Here is a 17,363-nt window from a genome sequence, read left to right as displayed (position 1 = left end):
CTAGGCCAATTACTTCTAATTGGAGTCAGTTGTTTGCACACCTTGAGTCCAATTAACGAAAGGAGTTTGGAAGTGTGGTTTAGGTTTAGATACTTTGATAAATGACACTCAAAAATTTTAGGATTGCTGTTCTTAAGAAGCATTAGCTGATGTGAATCATGAACAAAAAGGAAACCTACAATAGTTGATCTTGCATAAGGCTGTGAAAGGATACAAAGCAATCTCAAAGTGTTAAGACCCCCATCAGTCAACAGACAACCTGAATTAATAGCTGGTAGATCCTCCCTTGGCAGCAGTGACTTCAGACAAGCACTTTCACTAGCTCTGGATCAGACCTACACAACATTCAGGAGATATGTTTGACCCAGGGGCGGACTGACAACTCATGGGGCCCCTGGGCAATAGGGGATCATGGGGCCCCTGTGTCCTTGCCCAAACTCAAAAAAGCCTATGAAAAAGGTACCAGGGGCATCTCATGGGGCCCCCTACTGACCCTGGGCCTTTCGGGCAGTGCCCGAGTTTCCAAATGGTCAGTCCGCCCCTGGTTTGACCATTCCTTTTTCAAAAACTGTATTTACTTTGATACTTAGGGTCATTGTCCCGTTGCATCACTCAACTTCTACTGAGCTTCAGCTGCCGGACAGCCACCCTGACATCCTGTAAAATATTTTGGTAAACTTAGGAATTAATTTTCCCCTTGGCGATAGCAAGTGGTCCAGGGCCTGAGGCAGCGAAGTAAGCCCAGGTCATGATGTTACCTCCACCATACTTCAGTTTGGATGATGTTTTGATGTTGGTAAGCTGCGCCCTTTTGGTACCATACATAGTGCTGAGTATTCAACTTTAGTTTGATAAGTCCATAAAACATTTTCCCCCAGTAGTGTTGTGGTTTGACAAGGTGTTCTTTGGCAAACCTCAGGTACGCAGCTTCCTCCGTAGTATCCTGCCATGGACACCTGCCTGTTCAAAGACTGTTAGACTCATGAACAGGGATGTTTTCCCGTTTCAATGTTGTCTTCAAGCCTGTAGCTGTTGCTCATGGGTTCTTCTTTTCTTCAGAAGCTTCTGCGTTGTGCCTTTTTTGGAGTCATCTTGGCTGGGTTCGTTCTTCTAGGAAGAGAAGCCACAGTACTTAATGTCTCCATTTATAGACAATTGGTCTAATTGTTGACTGATGGATGCCTAAACACTTTAATTGCTTTGTATCCCTTTCCAGCCTTATGCAGATCAACTTCTCTTGATCATATGTCTTCAGAGACTTTTTGTGAGGCATGGTTCACATCAGCTGATGCTTCTTATGAACAGCAGTCTTGAAATGTTTGAGGTTTTATCAATTAAAGTAGCTCTAAACCACACCTCCAAACTCATTTCATTTAGTGGACTCCAAGTGCGCAAACTACTAACTCCAGTTAAACTGTTATTAAACCCAGGAGCCTGCATTCACTATATCCGCTCTCCCCGGACCCTGCATTCACTATATCCGCTCTCCCCGGACCCTGCATTCACTATATCCGCTCTCCCCGGACCCTGCATTCACTATATCCGGTCTCCCCGGACCCTGCATTCACTATATCCGCTCTCCCCGGACCCTGCATTCACTATATCCGCTCTCCCCGGACCCTGCATTCACTATATCCGCTCTCCCCGGACCCTGCATTCACTATATCCACTCTCCCCGGACCCTGCATTCACTATATCCGCTCTCCCCGGACCTTGCATTCACTATATCCGCTCTCCCCGGACCTTGCATTCACTATATCCGCTCTCCCCGGACCTTGCATTCACTATATCCGCTCTCCCCGGACCCTGCATTCACTATATCCGATCTCCCCGGACCCCGCATTCACTATATCCGCTCTCCCCGGACCCTGCATTCACTGTATCCGCTCTCCCTGGACCATGCATTCACTGTATCTGCTCTCCCCGGACCCTGCATTCACTGTATCCCAGTGGTTCTCAACCTTCCTAATGTCGTGACCCTTTAATACAGTTCCTCATGTTGTGGTGACCCCCAACCATAAAATTATTTTCGTTGCTACTTCATAACTGTAATTTTGCAGTGGGAGGAACAGTGCCCCCATCGCTGGCGTCAGTGGGGGGAGGAACAGTGCCCCCATCGCTGGCGTCAGTGGGGGGAGGAACAGTGCCCCCATCGCTAACGTCAGTGGGGGGAGGAACAGTGCCCCCATCGCTGGCGTCAGTGGGGAGTGGAACAGTGCCCCCATCGCTGGCGTCAGTGGGGAGAGGAACAGTGCCCCCATCGCTGGCGTCAGTGGGGAGTGGAACAGTGCCCCCATCGCTGGCGTCAGTGGGGGGAGGAACAGTGCCCCCATCGCTGGCGTCAGTGGGGGGAGGAACAGTGCCCCCATCGCTGGCGTCAGTGGGGGGAGGAACAGTGCCCCCATCGCTGGCGTCAGTGGGGGGGAGGAACAGTGCCCCCATCGCTGGCGTCAGTGGGGGGGAGGAACAGTGCCCCCATCGCTGGCGTCAGTGGGGGGGAGGAACAGTGCCCCCATCGCTGGCGTCAGTGGGGGGGAGGAACAGTGCCCCCATCGCTGGCGTCAGTGGGGGGGAGGAACAGTGCCCCCATCGCTGGCGTCAGTGGGGGGGAGGAACAGTGCCCCCATCGCTGGCGTCAGTGGGGGGGAGGAACAGTGCCCCCATCGCTGGCGTCAGTGGGGGGGAGGAACAGTGCCCCCATCGCTGGCGTCAGTGGGGGGGAGGAACAGTGCCCCCATCGCTGGCGTCAGTGGGGGGGAGGAACAGTGCCCCCATCGCTGGCGTCAGTGGGGGGGAGGAACAGTGCCCCCATCGCTGGCGTCAGTGGGGGGGAGGAACAGTGCCCCCATCGCTGGCGTCAGTGGGGGGGAGGAACAGTGCCCCCATCGCTGGCGTCAGTGGGGGGGAGGAACAGTGCCCCCATCGCTGGCGTCAGTGGGGGGGAGGAACAGTGCCCCCATCGCTGGCGTCAGTGGGGGGGAGGAACAGTGCCCCCATCGCTGGCGTCAGTGGGGGGGAGGAACAGTGCCCCCATCGCTGGCGTCAGTGGGGGGGAGGAACAGTGCCCCCATCGCTGGCGTCAGTGGGGGGGAGGAACAGTGCCCCCATCGCTGGCGTCAGTGGGGGGGAGGAACAGTGCCCCCATCGCTGGCGTCAGTGGGGGGGAGGAACAGTGCCCCCATCGCTGGCGTCAGTGGGGGGGAGGAACAGTGCCCCCATCGCTGGCGTCAGTGGGGGGGAGGAACAGTGCCCCCATCGCTGGCGTCAGTGGGGGGGAGGAACAGTGCCCCCATCGCTGGCGTCAGTGGGGGGGAGGAACAGTGCCCCCATCGCTGGCGTCAGTGGGGGGGAGGAACAGTGCCCCCATCGCTGGCGTCAGTGGGGGGGAGGAACAGTGCCCCCATCGCTGGCGTCAGTGGGGGGGAGGAACAGTGCCCCCATCGCTGGCGTCAGTGGGGGGGAGGAACAGTGCCCCCATCGCTGGCGTCAGTGGGGGGGAGGAACAGTGCCCCATCCTTGGCGTCAGTGGGGGGGAGGAACAGTGCCCCATCCTTGGCGTCAGGGGGGGGAGGAACAGTGCCCCATCCTTGGTGTCATTTGGGGGAGGAATAGTGCCCCATCATTGGTATTAGTGACACCAATGATGGGGCACTATTCCTCCCACTGACACCAATGATACTTACCTTGCTGACCCCTGCTCCAGCCTGGGCTCGCTCGCTCGCTCCCTCTCTCTCCTATGGTACAGACACTTACCGGTCACCTGTCTTCCTTCCTTCACTCGCTCGATCTTCCCGGTGCCGCTCGGCTCCTCCTTTCCAAGCTCCACCTCCTCGCCGGTGATTGGCCGCCTGTGATTGGCCGCCTGTGTGCCTCTCCTGAGCTACAGTTCCGGTGGCCAATCACCGGCGAGGATTGATCCCAGGGGTGTGTCCAGATGACAGGGGCGGCATGTCATCCCGCCCACACCTGGAGACGGATAGAGGAGCGGTGTCTCCGTTCCTAAGACCATCGGAAATATGTGTTTTCCGATGGTCTTAGGCGACCCCTGTGAAAGGGTCGTTCGACCCCCAAAGGGGTCGCGACCCACAGGTTGAGAACCGCTGCTGTATCCGGTCTCGCCGGACCCTGCATTCACTGTATCTGGTCTCCCCGGACCCTGCATTCACTGTATCTGGTCTCCCCGGACCCTGCATTCACTGTATCTGGTCTCCCCGGACCCTGCATTCACTGTATCTGGTCTCACCGGACCCTGCATTCACTGTATCTGGTCTCCCCGGACCCTGCATTCACTATATCCGCTCTCCCCGGACCCTGCATTCACTATATCTGGTCTCCCCAGACCCTGCATTCACTATATCCGCTCTCCCTGGACCCTGCATTCACTATATCCGCTCTCCCCGGACCCTGCATTCACTGTATCTGGTCTCCCCGGACCCTGCATTCACTGTATCTGGTCTCCCCGGACCCTGCGTTCACTGTATCTGGTCTTCTACAGAACATGGAAATGCAATTATTTTAGTAAATATAAACTGTTAAATACATTTTCTCATCAGCAGTATATAGCAGTCCTGTGACTTCTATCAGTGTATGGCTCAGCACTGGTTAAAGCTCATAAGAGGCATTTTCATTCTGCTCTGGCTGTCCTATGAGGCTGCATGACCCGTGACCCCTCTGTCCAGACAGTGCTGATTGGCCTTGTGCCAATCATATGCACCCTACCAGGAAAAAAAAAAAATACTCTAGCAATATGTACTAAACTGAGCATGTGCAGAGCACCTCCTAGGGCTCTGTACTATCCACAGATGAATCTGGGACTGACTGAAGGGGAGGATCATACAGCCTTTTTTCCCAATGTGGAGGATTAACCCCTTAGGTTCCACAGCGAGTATAACGAGCATGCTTTCCTGTATATACAGACTGATTTTACTGTTGTGGGTGTAGTAACACTTTAACTTTCATTGAATTAATTAGTCTATAGGTTCACTTACATTTTCCTCCAGCGCTGTGGATGTTTAATGGGTGTGTTCAATAGAGACAGAAGAAATTAGAATTCTTTGTGTGTTATCAGCTTAAGCACATTGGGGGAGATTTACTAAAACTGGAGCACTCAATCTGGTGCAGCTGTGCATGGGAGCCAATCAGCTTCTAACTTCAGCTTGTTCAGTGAAGCTTTGACGATAAAACCTGGAAGCCGATTGGTTTCTATGCAGAGCTGCACCAGATTCTCTGTGCGCCAGTTTCAGTCATACTCCCCCATTGTGTTTGTCTATTGTTGTGACTTGTTTATGGCTGCTGGTCTGCTATGGTGAGATTGTGATTGCACATCTCCGAGCTCAGCGTTCTATGACCATTTATAAAGGTCCGTCTGTTCTGGTAAGAGGCTCTGACATCTATATGTGGAGTGTTTTCACTTCGTGAGGTATTGTCGGCACTCAGATCGCACTTGGTACTCTCTGGAGAAGAAGGAACTTTAGTTGTAATTCGAGTTTGGTTTTCACACGGACATTTTAATTCTGTTTGTAATTCTCAGTATGCCATTCACTATGACTTTAAAATGAAATTCACGAATGAAAAATTCACTATGTTATAAGCATTTGGTTTTTATTTGTTCATATGTGTTCACTGGAAAATTGATTAAATTCGTGCTAAATGAATATAGTGGATATAATCCACGTGAACGGCCACCACAATATTGTAGGCTTAAAATTTCAAGTCCTGAGCTACTAGCCAGGCCTTAAGAGTTACTCGCCACCAACACACACAAACAGAGACACCTGTACACACACACAGACATGTACACACACACACGTACACACACACACACATATAAAGAAATGTACTACATACATACACGCACAGAGACACGTGTACACACGCACAGACACATGTATACTCACACACATGTACAGACACATGTACATTCATACACAATGTACATACATACACAATGTACATACATACACAATGTACGTACATACATACACAATGTACGTACATACATACACAGGCACATACAGACACACACATACATACACACACAGACACACACAGACACATACATACACACACACAAACACACATGTACATGTACACATACATGTACATACACGCAGACACATGTACAGATATACACATGTACATACACACAGACACGTGTACATGCATGCACACACAAATGCACACACTCTCTTTCCTCTCCCCTGAAGCCACCGCTGGCTGACATAGAGGATCATGTGACCAGAGTGAGCTGAAATTAGACACACACACACACACACACACACACACACACACACACACACACACGGACACAGCCCTATAAAAAGTTGCAGTACTTCGTTGTTCACGCACAGATCTGGGTACTGCACTCTAGAGGGAGGCAGAGAGCACAGCACACACTCCTTCCTTTGCTTTCACTGCTCTCAGCTATTGAGCAGTCTGACGACTCCCAGTGCCACTCACAGATCCAGCCTGAGCTCCGAGCCTGCTCAGCAAGACGGCCCTGGGGGACACACTCGCCCCCACCATAATTTCCACTCCTCATTGGCGAGCAGGCGAGTGGAAATTTCAAGGCCTGGGTTACAATACAAGAAACGTGTACATGAAAAAGTGTGGAGCTAAAAACAAAATCCAAAAATATAAACATAACAAGAAAGTCCAATCCAAAAGGCTTGAAACATATGAATAAAAGGGCCCACAGCAGTTCTATAAATTCCCAAAAAGTCACCAGGAAGAAAAAGAAGACTCCTTCACCAGCACCGATCACACTATCTCTTACCGGATAATATTGTCCCCCAATTAAGGAAAGGTCAATACACACTATGAAATCTCAAGAAGCAAACTTTGAGCTTGTGAGCTCTTTAAATCCTGATCTTCAATGCAAAGTGACTCTGGGATGAAGCTATAATGAATATTATCCTCATAGAGGACAATCCAATTTAAAGATAAAACGGGATCCTCATAGTGTAGTATTTTATAAAATGTTAATGCCTCATATGCAGTAAAACACGTACATTTATAAATCATAAAAACCAGCATGTCACCATAGCCACTGGTAGTTTGTTTCCAACCAACAAGATGGCCGCTACGTTCCAGTGCACAATGACGTCATGTGTGCCAACTCCACCCTACGCGTTTCATCAGTAACGTCGTCAGGGGCGCATGTTTGTTCACTAGCGCTGTTCTTTTGTTTTTCATATGATCGTAGGTTGCTGATCACATCTCTGTTTCCACCATACATGATGGCCGCACACACGTTGATAAAGGATCCGTTTCTTTTCCGATCAATCTCTTCCAATAGGAATAATTGATCTATAGCCTTTAACCCATTCGATTAATATGTCATGTATGGGTAGGTGGATTTTTATTGACCGCATCTGTTTCCACTGTGTAGTCACATAATCTGATCAATCATTTTCTGCCATGGCCAATTGTCTGTTTTATTGAATCTGATCTTAATCATTCGAAAGGAAGGGACCTATAGTCCTGGCAAAGGTCCCTGTGGCGTGTCTGCAACAATGGAAATAATCAAGAACTACAAAAATAAGATTCATTAGAATTTATTTGATACAGTGTTGCCATTAGGACACTTTTTTTATTTATTTTTTATATTTTAAGGCAACTTTGTATCCCAGTGAGCCCCCTCTAACTATGTTTTCAGTCCTTTAATAATGCACCGCAGGACGCGATTGACATCAGGGACATCATTATCTGTGTGAATTAGATTTACAGTTCAGAGGATATTCAGGATAAGGTGGTTTCATCCTCTGGAGGGGATCAGATTGATACCTATGTCACAGTCAGACGGAACTGGGAAATCTAGTTCAGAAATTCTTGTAGAAGCGAGCAGACACCCGGAGGGCGGCAATAAAGCAACGCTTTCCCGGTGTAGATTGCGATTCACAGGCTGGCGGGATATTTTTCACAGTTCTGAGGAAATTATCATTTTAAAGTCATTGTCCACTCCAGGGCAAGTTGCCAACCCGTCAGAGGAATGGAAATATGTGTGCGATGAACTATTGTATCGGCAAGTGTGATAGAAAGCTGTCTGCCAGAGGCAGGAAAACACAGCGTGATTTATAACACCGAGGAGCCTTCTGTTTTCTGGCAGGTTAATTAGAAGTCACACTGATCCTATAAAGAGTTTGGTGTAGTTAAAGGGAATACATCCAATCTTTTTGTTAAAAAAAAGAAAAAAAAAAACAGAAAATGTTGAACTGAAACAACTATAATTAAAAAAAAAAATATGAAGCAATCATTTTATTTTAAAAAGAAAAAGCGTATACCCCAGAAGAGGAGAGAGAGTGTGAAGGGGGCAGCACAATGGCTAAATGGTTAGCACTTCCACCTGGCAGTAAGTACTAGGGTCATTGGTTCGAATCCCAACCACGGCACCACCTGCCTGAAGTTTGCATGTTCTCCCTGTGCCTGCGCGGGTTTCCTGTGGGTACTCCAGTTTCCTCCCACACTCCAAAGACATGCTGGTAGGTGAATTGGCTCCTGTCTAAATTCTCCCTAGTATGTGTATGTATGAATGTGAGTTGGGGACCTTAGATTGTACACCCCTTGAGGGTTAGGGACTGATGTGAATGTACAATATATATGTAAATTGATGGTGCTATAGAAGTACCTGAAATAAATAAAGGCCCTGTGTGCATCGAGCAAGGGGGACCTCCCCACAAGTTGAACTGAAACAACCATTTTGCTAAAAAAAAACAAAAAAACTGAAAGCCCAACTGAACGGGAAGTTTAATTCGGCTAAATACATTCCAGCTGCATCAAATCAAAAAGTATGCAAATTCGTATTGTTACTGAAGCATCCACACTCTGAGTAGAAAATCCTGTTCCCTGCCAGCATGCTGCAGAGAAGGAACCTTGCTGTCTGTGTGTAAACAGTGGTCTCTCTGCAGCGGACTTGCCCTTCAGTTGCTAAAGCTCTACAATTAACAAATCTCATGCTCCCTGCTAATTGAAGAGCTGTAGGCACTGACTTAGCCAATGTGTTGGACCAAAAATGAGAACGAAAAAAGTGCTTGTGAAACACACAAAAATTGCACAAGGGTGTGTCATATGGTCCCTTCCCGAAGGAGAAGGACCCCTCCCTGATCTCCCGGGACGCAGGACTCCTGATAAAAGTCACATACAGGTCTACATAGTTAAAGGTCCTGCAGACTTTTGGTCCTTATGATCGGTCAAAGAGTGACCCTCCAAGGCAGGGGAGGAAGGAACCTGATGGATGAACCAGAGGAAACCCAGTCTTTGGTAATGTCCATGGGTTCCAGACTTCAGGCAGTTATTGCCCGTAAAGGATTCCCAACAAAATATTAAAAATGAACATTTTATTTATGATTACATTCAATTGTCCAATTACTTTTGGTCGCTTGGGATGGCTACTCTTATAAGCTGTAATACCTAAACCCTTCCTCCAATTTGGGTGTACCTACCCTCATATCACACCCGAGAGTGCGCGCTTTCAGCCCATATCCATTATAGAACTGTAGCTTGTCCAAATATACATGAACCGAACTGTGTATGTATGTGTGAGATGTGTGTGTATAGATAGATAGATATGTGTATATATATATATAGTTGTGTTCAAAATAATAGCAGTGTGTTGAATAAAGCTGAAAATCCTTCTAATAGCTTTTATTTCCATCCACACAAATGCATTGGGAACACGACACATTCTATTCCAAATCACAACATGAAGAAAAATAGATCAAATTTGTGTTGTTCCTCTAAAAAAAATTTAAGAAAGGTGAATATTAGACTGTTCAAAAAAATCGCAGTGTTTGTATTCTTCTTTACAAACTCAAACATTCACTATATAAACTGAAAAATGTTTGAAGATTTTGCTTTCCTTTGAATGACTTCATGAATATTTGGTTGTAGTCGCACTGTTTCTGAGAACTGCTGTACATCTGTGTTGCATGGAGTCACCCAACTTCTGGCCCCTGTGATCAGGTATTCCAGCCCAGGATGATTGGACCACATTCCACAGTTCTTCTCTATTTCTTGGTTTTGCCTCAGAAACGGCATTTTTGATGTCACCCCACAAGTATTCTATTGGATTAAGATCCGGGGATTGGGCTGGCCACTCCATAACGTCAATCTTGTTGGTCTGGAACCAAGATGTTGCACGTTTACTGGTGTGTTTGGGGTCGTTGTCTTGTTGGAACACCCATTTCAAGGGCATTTCCTCTTCAGCATAAGGCAGCATGACCTCTTCAAGTATTCTGATGGATTCAAACTGATCCATGATCCCTGGTATGTGATAAATAGGCCCAACACCGTAGTATGAGAAACATCCCCATATCATGATGCTTGCACCACCATGCTTCACTGTCTTCACAGTGTACTGTGGCTTGAATTCAGTGTTTGGGGGTCGTCTGACAAACTGTCTCCGGCCACTAGACCCAAAAAGAACAATCTTCCTTTCATCACTCCACAAAATGTGGCGCCATTTCTCTTTAGGCCAGTCAATGTGCTCTTTGGCAAATTGTAACCTCTTCAGCACATGTCTTTTTCCCAACAGTGGGACTTTGCGGGGGCTTCTTGCAGATAGCTTGGCTTCACATAGGCGTCTTCTAATTGTAACAGTCCTCACAGGGAACTTTACACCTTCTTTCATCTTCCTGGAGCTGATTGTTGGCTGAGTCTGCGCCATTTTGGCTATTCTTCTATCCATTCCAATGGTAGTTTTTCGCTTTCTTTCACGTCTTTCAGGTTTTGGTTGCCATTTTAAAGCATTTGCGATCATTTTAGCTGAGCAGCCGATCATTTTCTGCACTTCTTTATATGTTTTCCCCTCTCCAATCAACTTTTTAATCAAGGTCCGCTGTTCTTCTGAACAATGTCTGGAACGACCCATTTTCCTCAGAATTTCAGAGAGAAATGCACTGTAACCAGCATGTGCAACATTTGCTGCCTTCCTTCCTTAAATAAGGGCAATAATTGCCACCTGTTTTTCAAAGAATGAATGACCTCACTAATAGAACTCCACACGGCTATTATTTTGAACACGCCCCTTTCAATTAGTGATTCAATTACACAGAATCAGCAGCATGCATGTCATGACTGTTGGGTCTGTTGGATTTCTATTACTCTACTACACCTGCTAGTAAATTATTTGCCATGTAGAAATATAATTTCTACCAAAAACACTGATTGATCCGGTTAGTGATGTCTGACTGCTATTATTTTGAACACAACTGTACACACACACACGGAAATGCGTATTTGATCCCCTGCTGATTTTGATTGTTTGCCCACTCACAAAGAAATGATCAGTTTAAAAATCGAAGGTTCGGTGTATTGTAACACTGAGAGACAGCATAGCAACAACAAATTCAAAAGAAATGCATGTCTAACAAATTATGCCCTGATTTGCATGTTCATGAAATAAGTATTTGATCCCCTATCATTCAGCAGGATATCTGGCTACCAGGTGTATTTCATACAGGTATCAAGCTGAGATTAGAAGCAGTCACATAGGGAGTGCTGCTAATCTCAGGGACAAGATTGTAGACCTACACAAGGCTGGACTGGGCTACCAAACTATCACCAAGCAGCTTGGTGAGAAGGTGACAACAGTTGGTGCAATCATTCACAAATGGTAGAAACACAAAACCACTGTCACTCTCCCCAGGTCTGGTGCACCATGCAAGATCTCACCTTGTGGAGTGTCAGTGATCATGAGAACAGTGAGGAATCATCCCAGAGCTACACGTGAGGATCTTGTCAATGATCTCCAGGCAGCTGGGACCACAGTCACCAAGAAAACAATTGGTAACACACTACGCCGACAAGGATTGAAATCCTGCAGTGCCCGCAAGGTCCCTCTGCTCAAGAAAGCACATGTCCAGGCCGTCTGAAGTTTGCCACTGAACATCTGAATGATGCAGAGGAGGACTGGTTGAAAGTGTTGTGGTCAGATGAGACCAAAATCGAGCTCTTTGGCATCAACTCAACTCGCCATGTTTGGAGGAGGAGGAATGCTGCCTATGACCCCAAGAACACCATCCCAACTGTCAAACATGGTGGTGGAAACATTCTGCTTTGGGGGTGTTTTTCTGCTAAGGTGAAAGGACAACTGCACCGCATCAAAGGGACTATCGACGGGGTAATGTACCATCAAATCTTGGCTGAGAACCTTCTTCCCTCAGCCAGGGCATTGAAAACGGGTCGTGGATCGGTGTTCCAGCATGACAATGACCCAAAACACACAGCCAAGGCAACAAAGGAGTGGCTCAAGAAGAAGCACATTAAGGTCCTGGAGTGGCCTAGCCAGTCTCCAGGCCTTAATCCGATTGAAAATCTGTGGAGGGAGCTGAAAGTTCGAGTTGCCAAACATCAGCCACCAAACCTGGTGGCCAACTACAGGTAACATCTGACCTCTGTGATTGCCAACAAGGGATTTGCCACCAAGTACTAAGTCATGTTTTGTGAAGGGGATCAAATACTTATTTCCCTCATGAACATGCAAATCAGTGCATAATTTATTAGACATGCATTTCTTCTGAATTTTTTGTTGCTATTCTGTCTGTTACAATACACCTACCATTCCATTTTTAGACCGATCATTTCTTTGTGAGTGGGCAAACCTTCAAAATCAGCAGGGGATCAAATACTTATTTCCTTCACTCTATATATATATATATATACACACACTGCTCCAAACAATTAAAGGAACACTTTGAAAACACATCTCAATGGAGCAAAATCTCCTGCTGGATCTCTATACTGATATGGACGGGGTAATGTGTTAGGAACGTAAGGATGTCCTATCGTTTGATGGAAATGAAAATGATCGACCTACAGAGGACTGAATTCAAAGACCCCCCCGAAAATCAAAGTGAAACAATGATGCAGCAGGCGAGTCCATTTTAGCTGAAATGTCATTGCAGTAACTCAGAATGGTCCTCAGTAGTTTGTATGGCCCCATGTGCTTGTATGCATGCCTGACAATGTCGGAGCATGCTCCTAATGAGGCAATGGATGGTGTCCTGGGGGGATTTCCTCCCAGATCTGGACCAGGGCATCACTGAGTCCCTGGACAGTCTGAGGTGCAACCTGGCAGCGTCAGATGAACCGAAATAGGGTGAACCTGCTCTCCTCTGTGAAAAGCACAGGGCGCCAGTGGCGGACCTGCCAATTCTCGTGTTCAGTGGCAAATGCCAATCGAGCTCTATGTTGCCGGCAGTGAACACAGGGCCCACTAGAGGACATCGGGTCCTCAGGCCACCCTCATGAAGTCTGTTTCTGATTGTTTGGTCAGAGACATTCACATCAGTGGTCTGCTGGAGGTCATTTTGTAGGGCTCTGGCAGGGCTCATCCTGTTCCTCCTTGCACAAATGAGCAGATACCAGTCCTGCTGATGGGTTAAGAACCTTCTATGGCCCTGTGCAGCTCTCCTAGAGTAACTGCCTGTCTCCTGGAATCTCCTCCATGCTCTTGAGACTGTGCTGGGAACCACAGCAAACCTTCTGGCAATGACATGTATTGATGTGCCATCCTGGAGGAGTTGCATAATTAGTCTGGCTGAAAAAAGTCCATCCAGTTCAACCAAAAAAAAAAGTTACAATCCTACACCCACAGTTGTTCCAGAGGAAGGCAAAAAACCCCAGCAAAGCATGATCCAATTTGCTCCTGCAGGGGAAAAAATTCCTTCCTGATCCCCTGAGAGGCAATTTGATATTCCCTGGATCAACTTTACCTATAAATGTTATATCCAGTTATATTCTGTGTATCCAAACTGTGTTGGACTGCCTGTGCAACCTCTGTAGGGTCCAGGTATGGCCTCCTGCTACCAGTAGTGACACTGACGCTAGACAAATGTAAAGCTAGTAAAAACAGTCAGAAAAGATGAGTAGGGAAAAAATTCAGTGGCCTCCACCTGTAAAACCATTCTTGTTCTGGGGGTCATCTCATTCTTGCCAATCTAGTGCACCTGGGGGTTGTTAATGAAATTAATTTCATTAACAAACCCCTCTGCACCTTACCTGACCAGATCAATATCCCAGGAGTTTCATTAATTTGATGCTGTACTCTGAATAAAAAGTTTTCCTTTATTTTTATTTACTGGTAATAATATTATTATATATTTTTTCCTTTTTCAGCTCCAGGCGGCACTCGCATAGATGATGCAGACAAAACCAAGGTGACCAATAACTGTGTCTTTGGAGCCAATGAGGATTATGAGACCATGCGTAATTATGCCCAGGTAGGCCATTCTAACAGATCTGTGACTCTTGTATCAAGAGCATTTAACCCCTGGCCCTCCAGAGGATTCCCCCCCCCCCTTTCCTGACCAGGCCATTTTTTTGCGTTTATGGCGCTGCGTTACTTTAACTGACAATTGCGCGACCATGCAACGCTGCACCCAAATGAAATTTACGTCCTTTTTTTTCCCCCGACAAATAGAGCTTGTGGTATTTGATCGCCTGTGCATTTTTATTTTTTGCGCTATAAACAAAAAAAGATCGACAATTTTAACACAAAAACAATATTTTAGACTTTTTGCTATTAAACGTAAACAGTAAAAAAAATTTAAAAAAATCAAATTTCGGCATAAATTTAGGGCAAAATGTATTCTGCTCCATGTCTTTGCTAAAAAAAAAAAAAATCCCAATACATGTAAATTAATTGGGTTACATGAACGTTATAGCGTTTACAAATGGCGTATATATACTGGGATTTTTTTATTTTTTCACTAGTAATGGCGGCGATCAGCTACCTATAGCGGGACTGCGGTGGGCATTCTGACACTGGGGGGAACTGACTTGGTGTCACTGACATCCCCAGTGACACCAATACAGTGATCGGTGCTAAATTAAAGCACTGACACTGTACTAATAGCACTGGGCAGGAAGGGGTTAACATCTGAGGCGATCAAAGGATTAACTGTGTGCTGTTTCACATTGTGTGCTGTGTCTGTGCTTTCCACTGTAAGTACACTGCTTTGTATGACTGTGCTATGCAGAGCCATACAAAGCAGTGTGCTGGAGCTGACAGGGAGAGAACTGTATGGTTTACATATAGTTCTCTCCCCCGTTGGAAATATTTGCCGATCACCGGGTGCCTGCAAGTAATCACCGGTTGGGCCCCGGAGATAGACAGCCAAGGCTGCAAATAGCAACGCGGGTAGGGCTCACGTGCCCCCCCTCCCCCACCCAGAACTGCAAAATCACAAATATCTACTTGATTTTGCACACCCGTGCCGCCCTGTAGCAGTATCTCTGCTATAGGGCGGACTGGAAGCCGTTAAGTAAAACAAGATCTCCTATTTTGACCATATATAAGGAACAAAATAGCTGGATTCTTTAAAAAAAAAAAATGTTCATTGTGGAAAAGCTCTTTCCTGGGTATACAGTGTGAGCCCCATATGTACCCTGCAACTGTCATTATAATGGAGTGGAAGCATGAAACAGAACAAGGCACATGATTCACACTAAAATTTGTCTTTAACCGCCTCCCGGCCGCCATATAGTACAATGACGGGCGCAAGGCGGTTCTCTCGTTCTGGGAGGACGTCATATGACGTTGTCCCATTCTAACCGTGCATGCGCGGCTCAGGGAGCGTGCAGCGTGGCGATTGGCGGTGCGCTGTGTCCCTCGGACACAGCTGATCACCGATCAACGGAAAGACCCAAAAAGGTCAGCTCGGTCATGTGATCAGCTGTGTCCAATCACAGCTGATCACATGTAAACGGGGAAATGCCGGTTATCGGCATTTCTCTCCTCGCAAGCTGTCACGCTGACAGAGGAGAGCCAGTAATCGGCATTCCTCAGAGGGGACATGTACACTGATCATCAGGACACTGATGATCAATGTGCCCTTATGATCTGTGTAGCCCCAGCAGTGCCACCTGTCAGTGTCCATCAGTGCCAGCTGTCAGTGCTCATCCATGCCACCTGCCAGTGCCCATCAGAGCTGCCTTTCAGTGTCCCCTATCAATGCCAGTCAGTGCCACCTATCAGTGCCAGTCAGTGCTGCCTATCAGTGCCATATATAAGTGCTGCCTTTCAGTGCCCATCAGTGCTACCTATCAGTGTCCATCCGTGCAGCCTATCAGTGCCCATCACTACAGCGTCATTAGCGCACATCAGTGAAGGAGAACAATCACTTATTTACAAAATTTTATAACAAAAACTAAGAAAAAACGTTTTTTTTTCTAAAAATTTTAAGTGGTTTTTGGTTTGTTTAAAAAAAAATAAAAAACCCAGAGGTGATTTATAACCACCAAAATAAAGCTCTATCTGTCACAAAAAAATTATAAACATTTCATATGGGTGCAGTGTTGCATGACTGCGCAATTGTCATTCAGAGTGTGACAGCGCTGAAAGCTGGAAATTGGCCTGTGCAGGAAGGGGGTATAAGTGCCCTGTAGGCTAAACTGGTTAAAACTGACTACATAATGTTTAGAAGCTGTAATGGATTTTATTGTATCCATTCCTAAAGTGGTTTTAATATATTACTTGTTTTATCAAATTAGGAGAATATCCTGGCTTCTTGTGTAGATGATGTGCTTTATCTCGGCTTAATTAGTTTTCATCAGACTTACAGTATTTACTCACAAGTCTATTCTTCCATGGCCTGCAGGTCTTCAGCAAACTGATCAGGAGATATAAATACCTGGAAAAAGCTTTTGAAGACGAAATCAAGAAGGTAAAATAGGCTGGAGAGGTTAGGCAGGGGCTGGACATTCCAAATGACCTTTTTTTTTCCCCCTAAACAGAATCCATTACTGAGCTCTTTTCACCCCTTTGGTGATCCCCTTTAAAAATGTGGCCATTATTGGGAATCACAAGGTCCTCCAGTTGGAGGCCCAGTTTTTAGGGGGTGGGATTGATTCACCTTAATTGGGATCCTTATTCAGTCTGGTTTCTTAGAGCTTTGCAGCTGATGTCTGTCTACATTTGTTTGGGTTACTATTGGAAATTCCATTATTGTTTCACAGCAGCTGAAGTTGTGGGGGTTTAAACCCAAGAAACACATTGGTTATCTGCCGACAGACCCCCCCCCCACCGACTCTATCAGCGTGAAAGATAATGGGAGATACTACAATGCTGTAGGGGGTGGGGGATGGTGGTAGGCTGTAAATTAATTATTACAGTTATTGTGGAGTATGTTGCTCTATGATATTATTTTGGCCTTCAGTGGCACGCATACCACACATTTTAAGGATTTAATGACTATTTTGTAAGTTCATTTAAATTACAAAGAAATTTGCACTATATCTTGGTGTTTTAGATTTGTGAGGACACCTCCAAAGTCCCATATGTAGTGTTCTGTCTCTCCAAACTAAGCACTGATAGTGTGATCTCTGTAACTCACAGTTGTGATGAGATAGCGATAACTTCAACC

At 46.4% G+C, this 17,363-nt stretch overlaps 1 protein-coding gene across 1 annotated transcript in view; it reads left to right on the top strand.

Annotated features, from left to right (window-relative positions):
* The window catches only part of BZW2 (basic leucine zipper and W2 domains 2), a 123,876-nt gene that overhangs the window by 78,820 nt on the left and 27,693 nt on the right, over window positions 1–17,363 (top strand). The window contains exons 4-5 of the mRNA XM_089660251.1: window positions 14,116–14,219; window positions 16,599–16,664. Of these exons, the coding sequence (XP_089516377.1) occupies window positions 14,116–14,219; window positions 16,599–16,664 (170 nt within the window). The remainder of the gene's footprint in view (window positions 1–14,115; window positions 14,220–16,598; window positions 16,665–17,363) is intronic.

The sequence above is a fragment of the Staurois parvus genome, unplaced genomic scaffold, assembly GCF_062004578.1.
Source record: "Staurois parvus isolate SC_StPar_1 unplaced genomic scaffold, SC_StPar_1.0 ptg001220l, whole genome shotgun sequence".
NCBI classification, from domain to species: domain Eukaryota; kingdom Metazoa; phylum Chordata; class Amphibia; order Anura; family Ranidae; genus Staurois; species Staurois parvus.
This window is presented reverse-complemented; position numbering and strand designations above follow the sequence as displayed.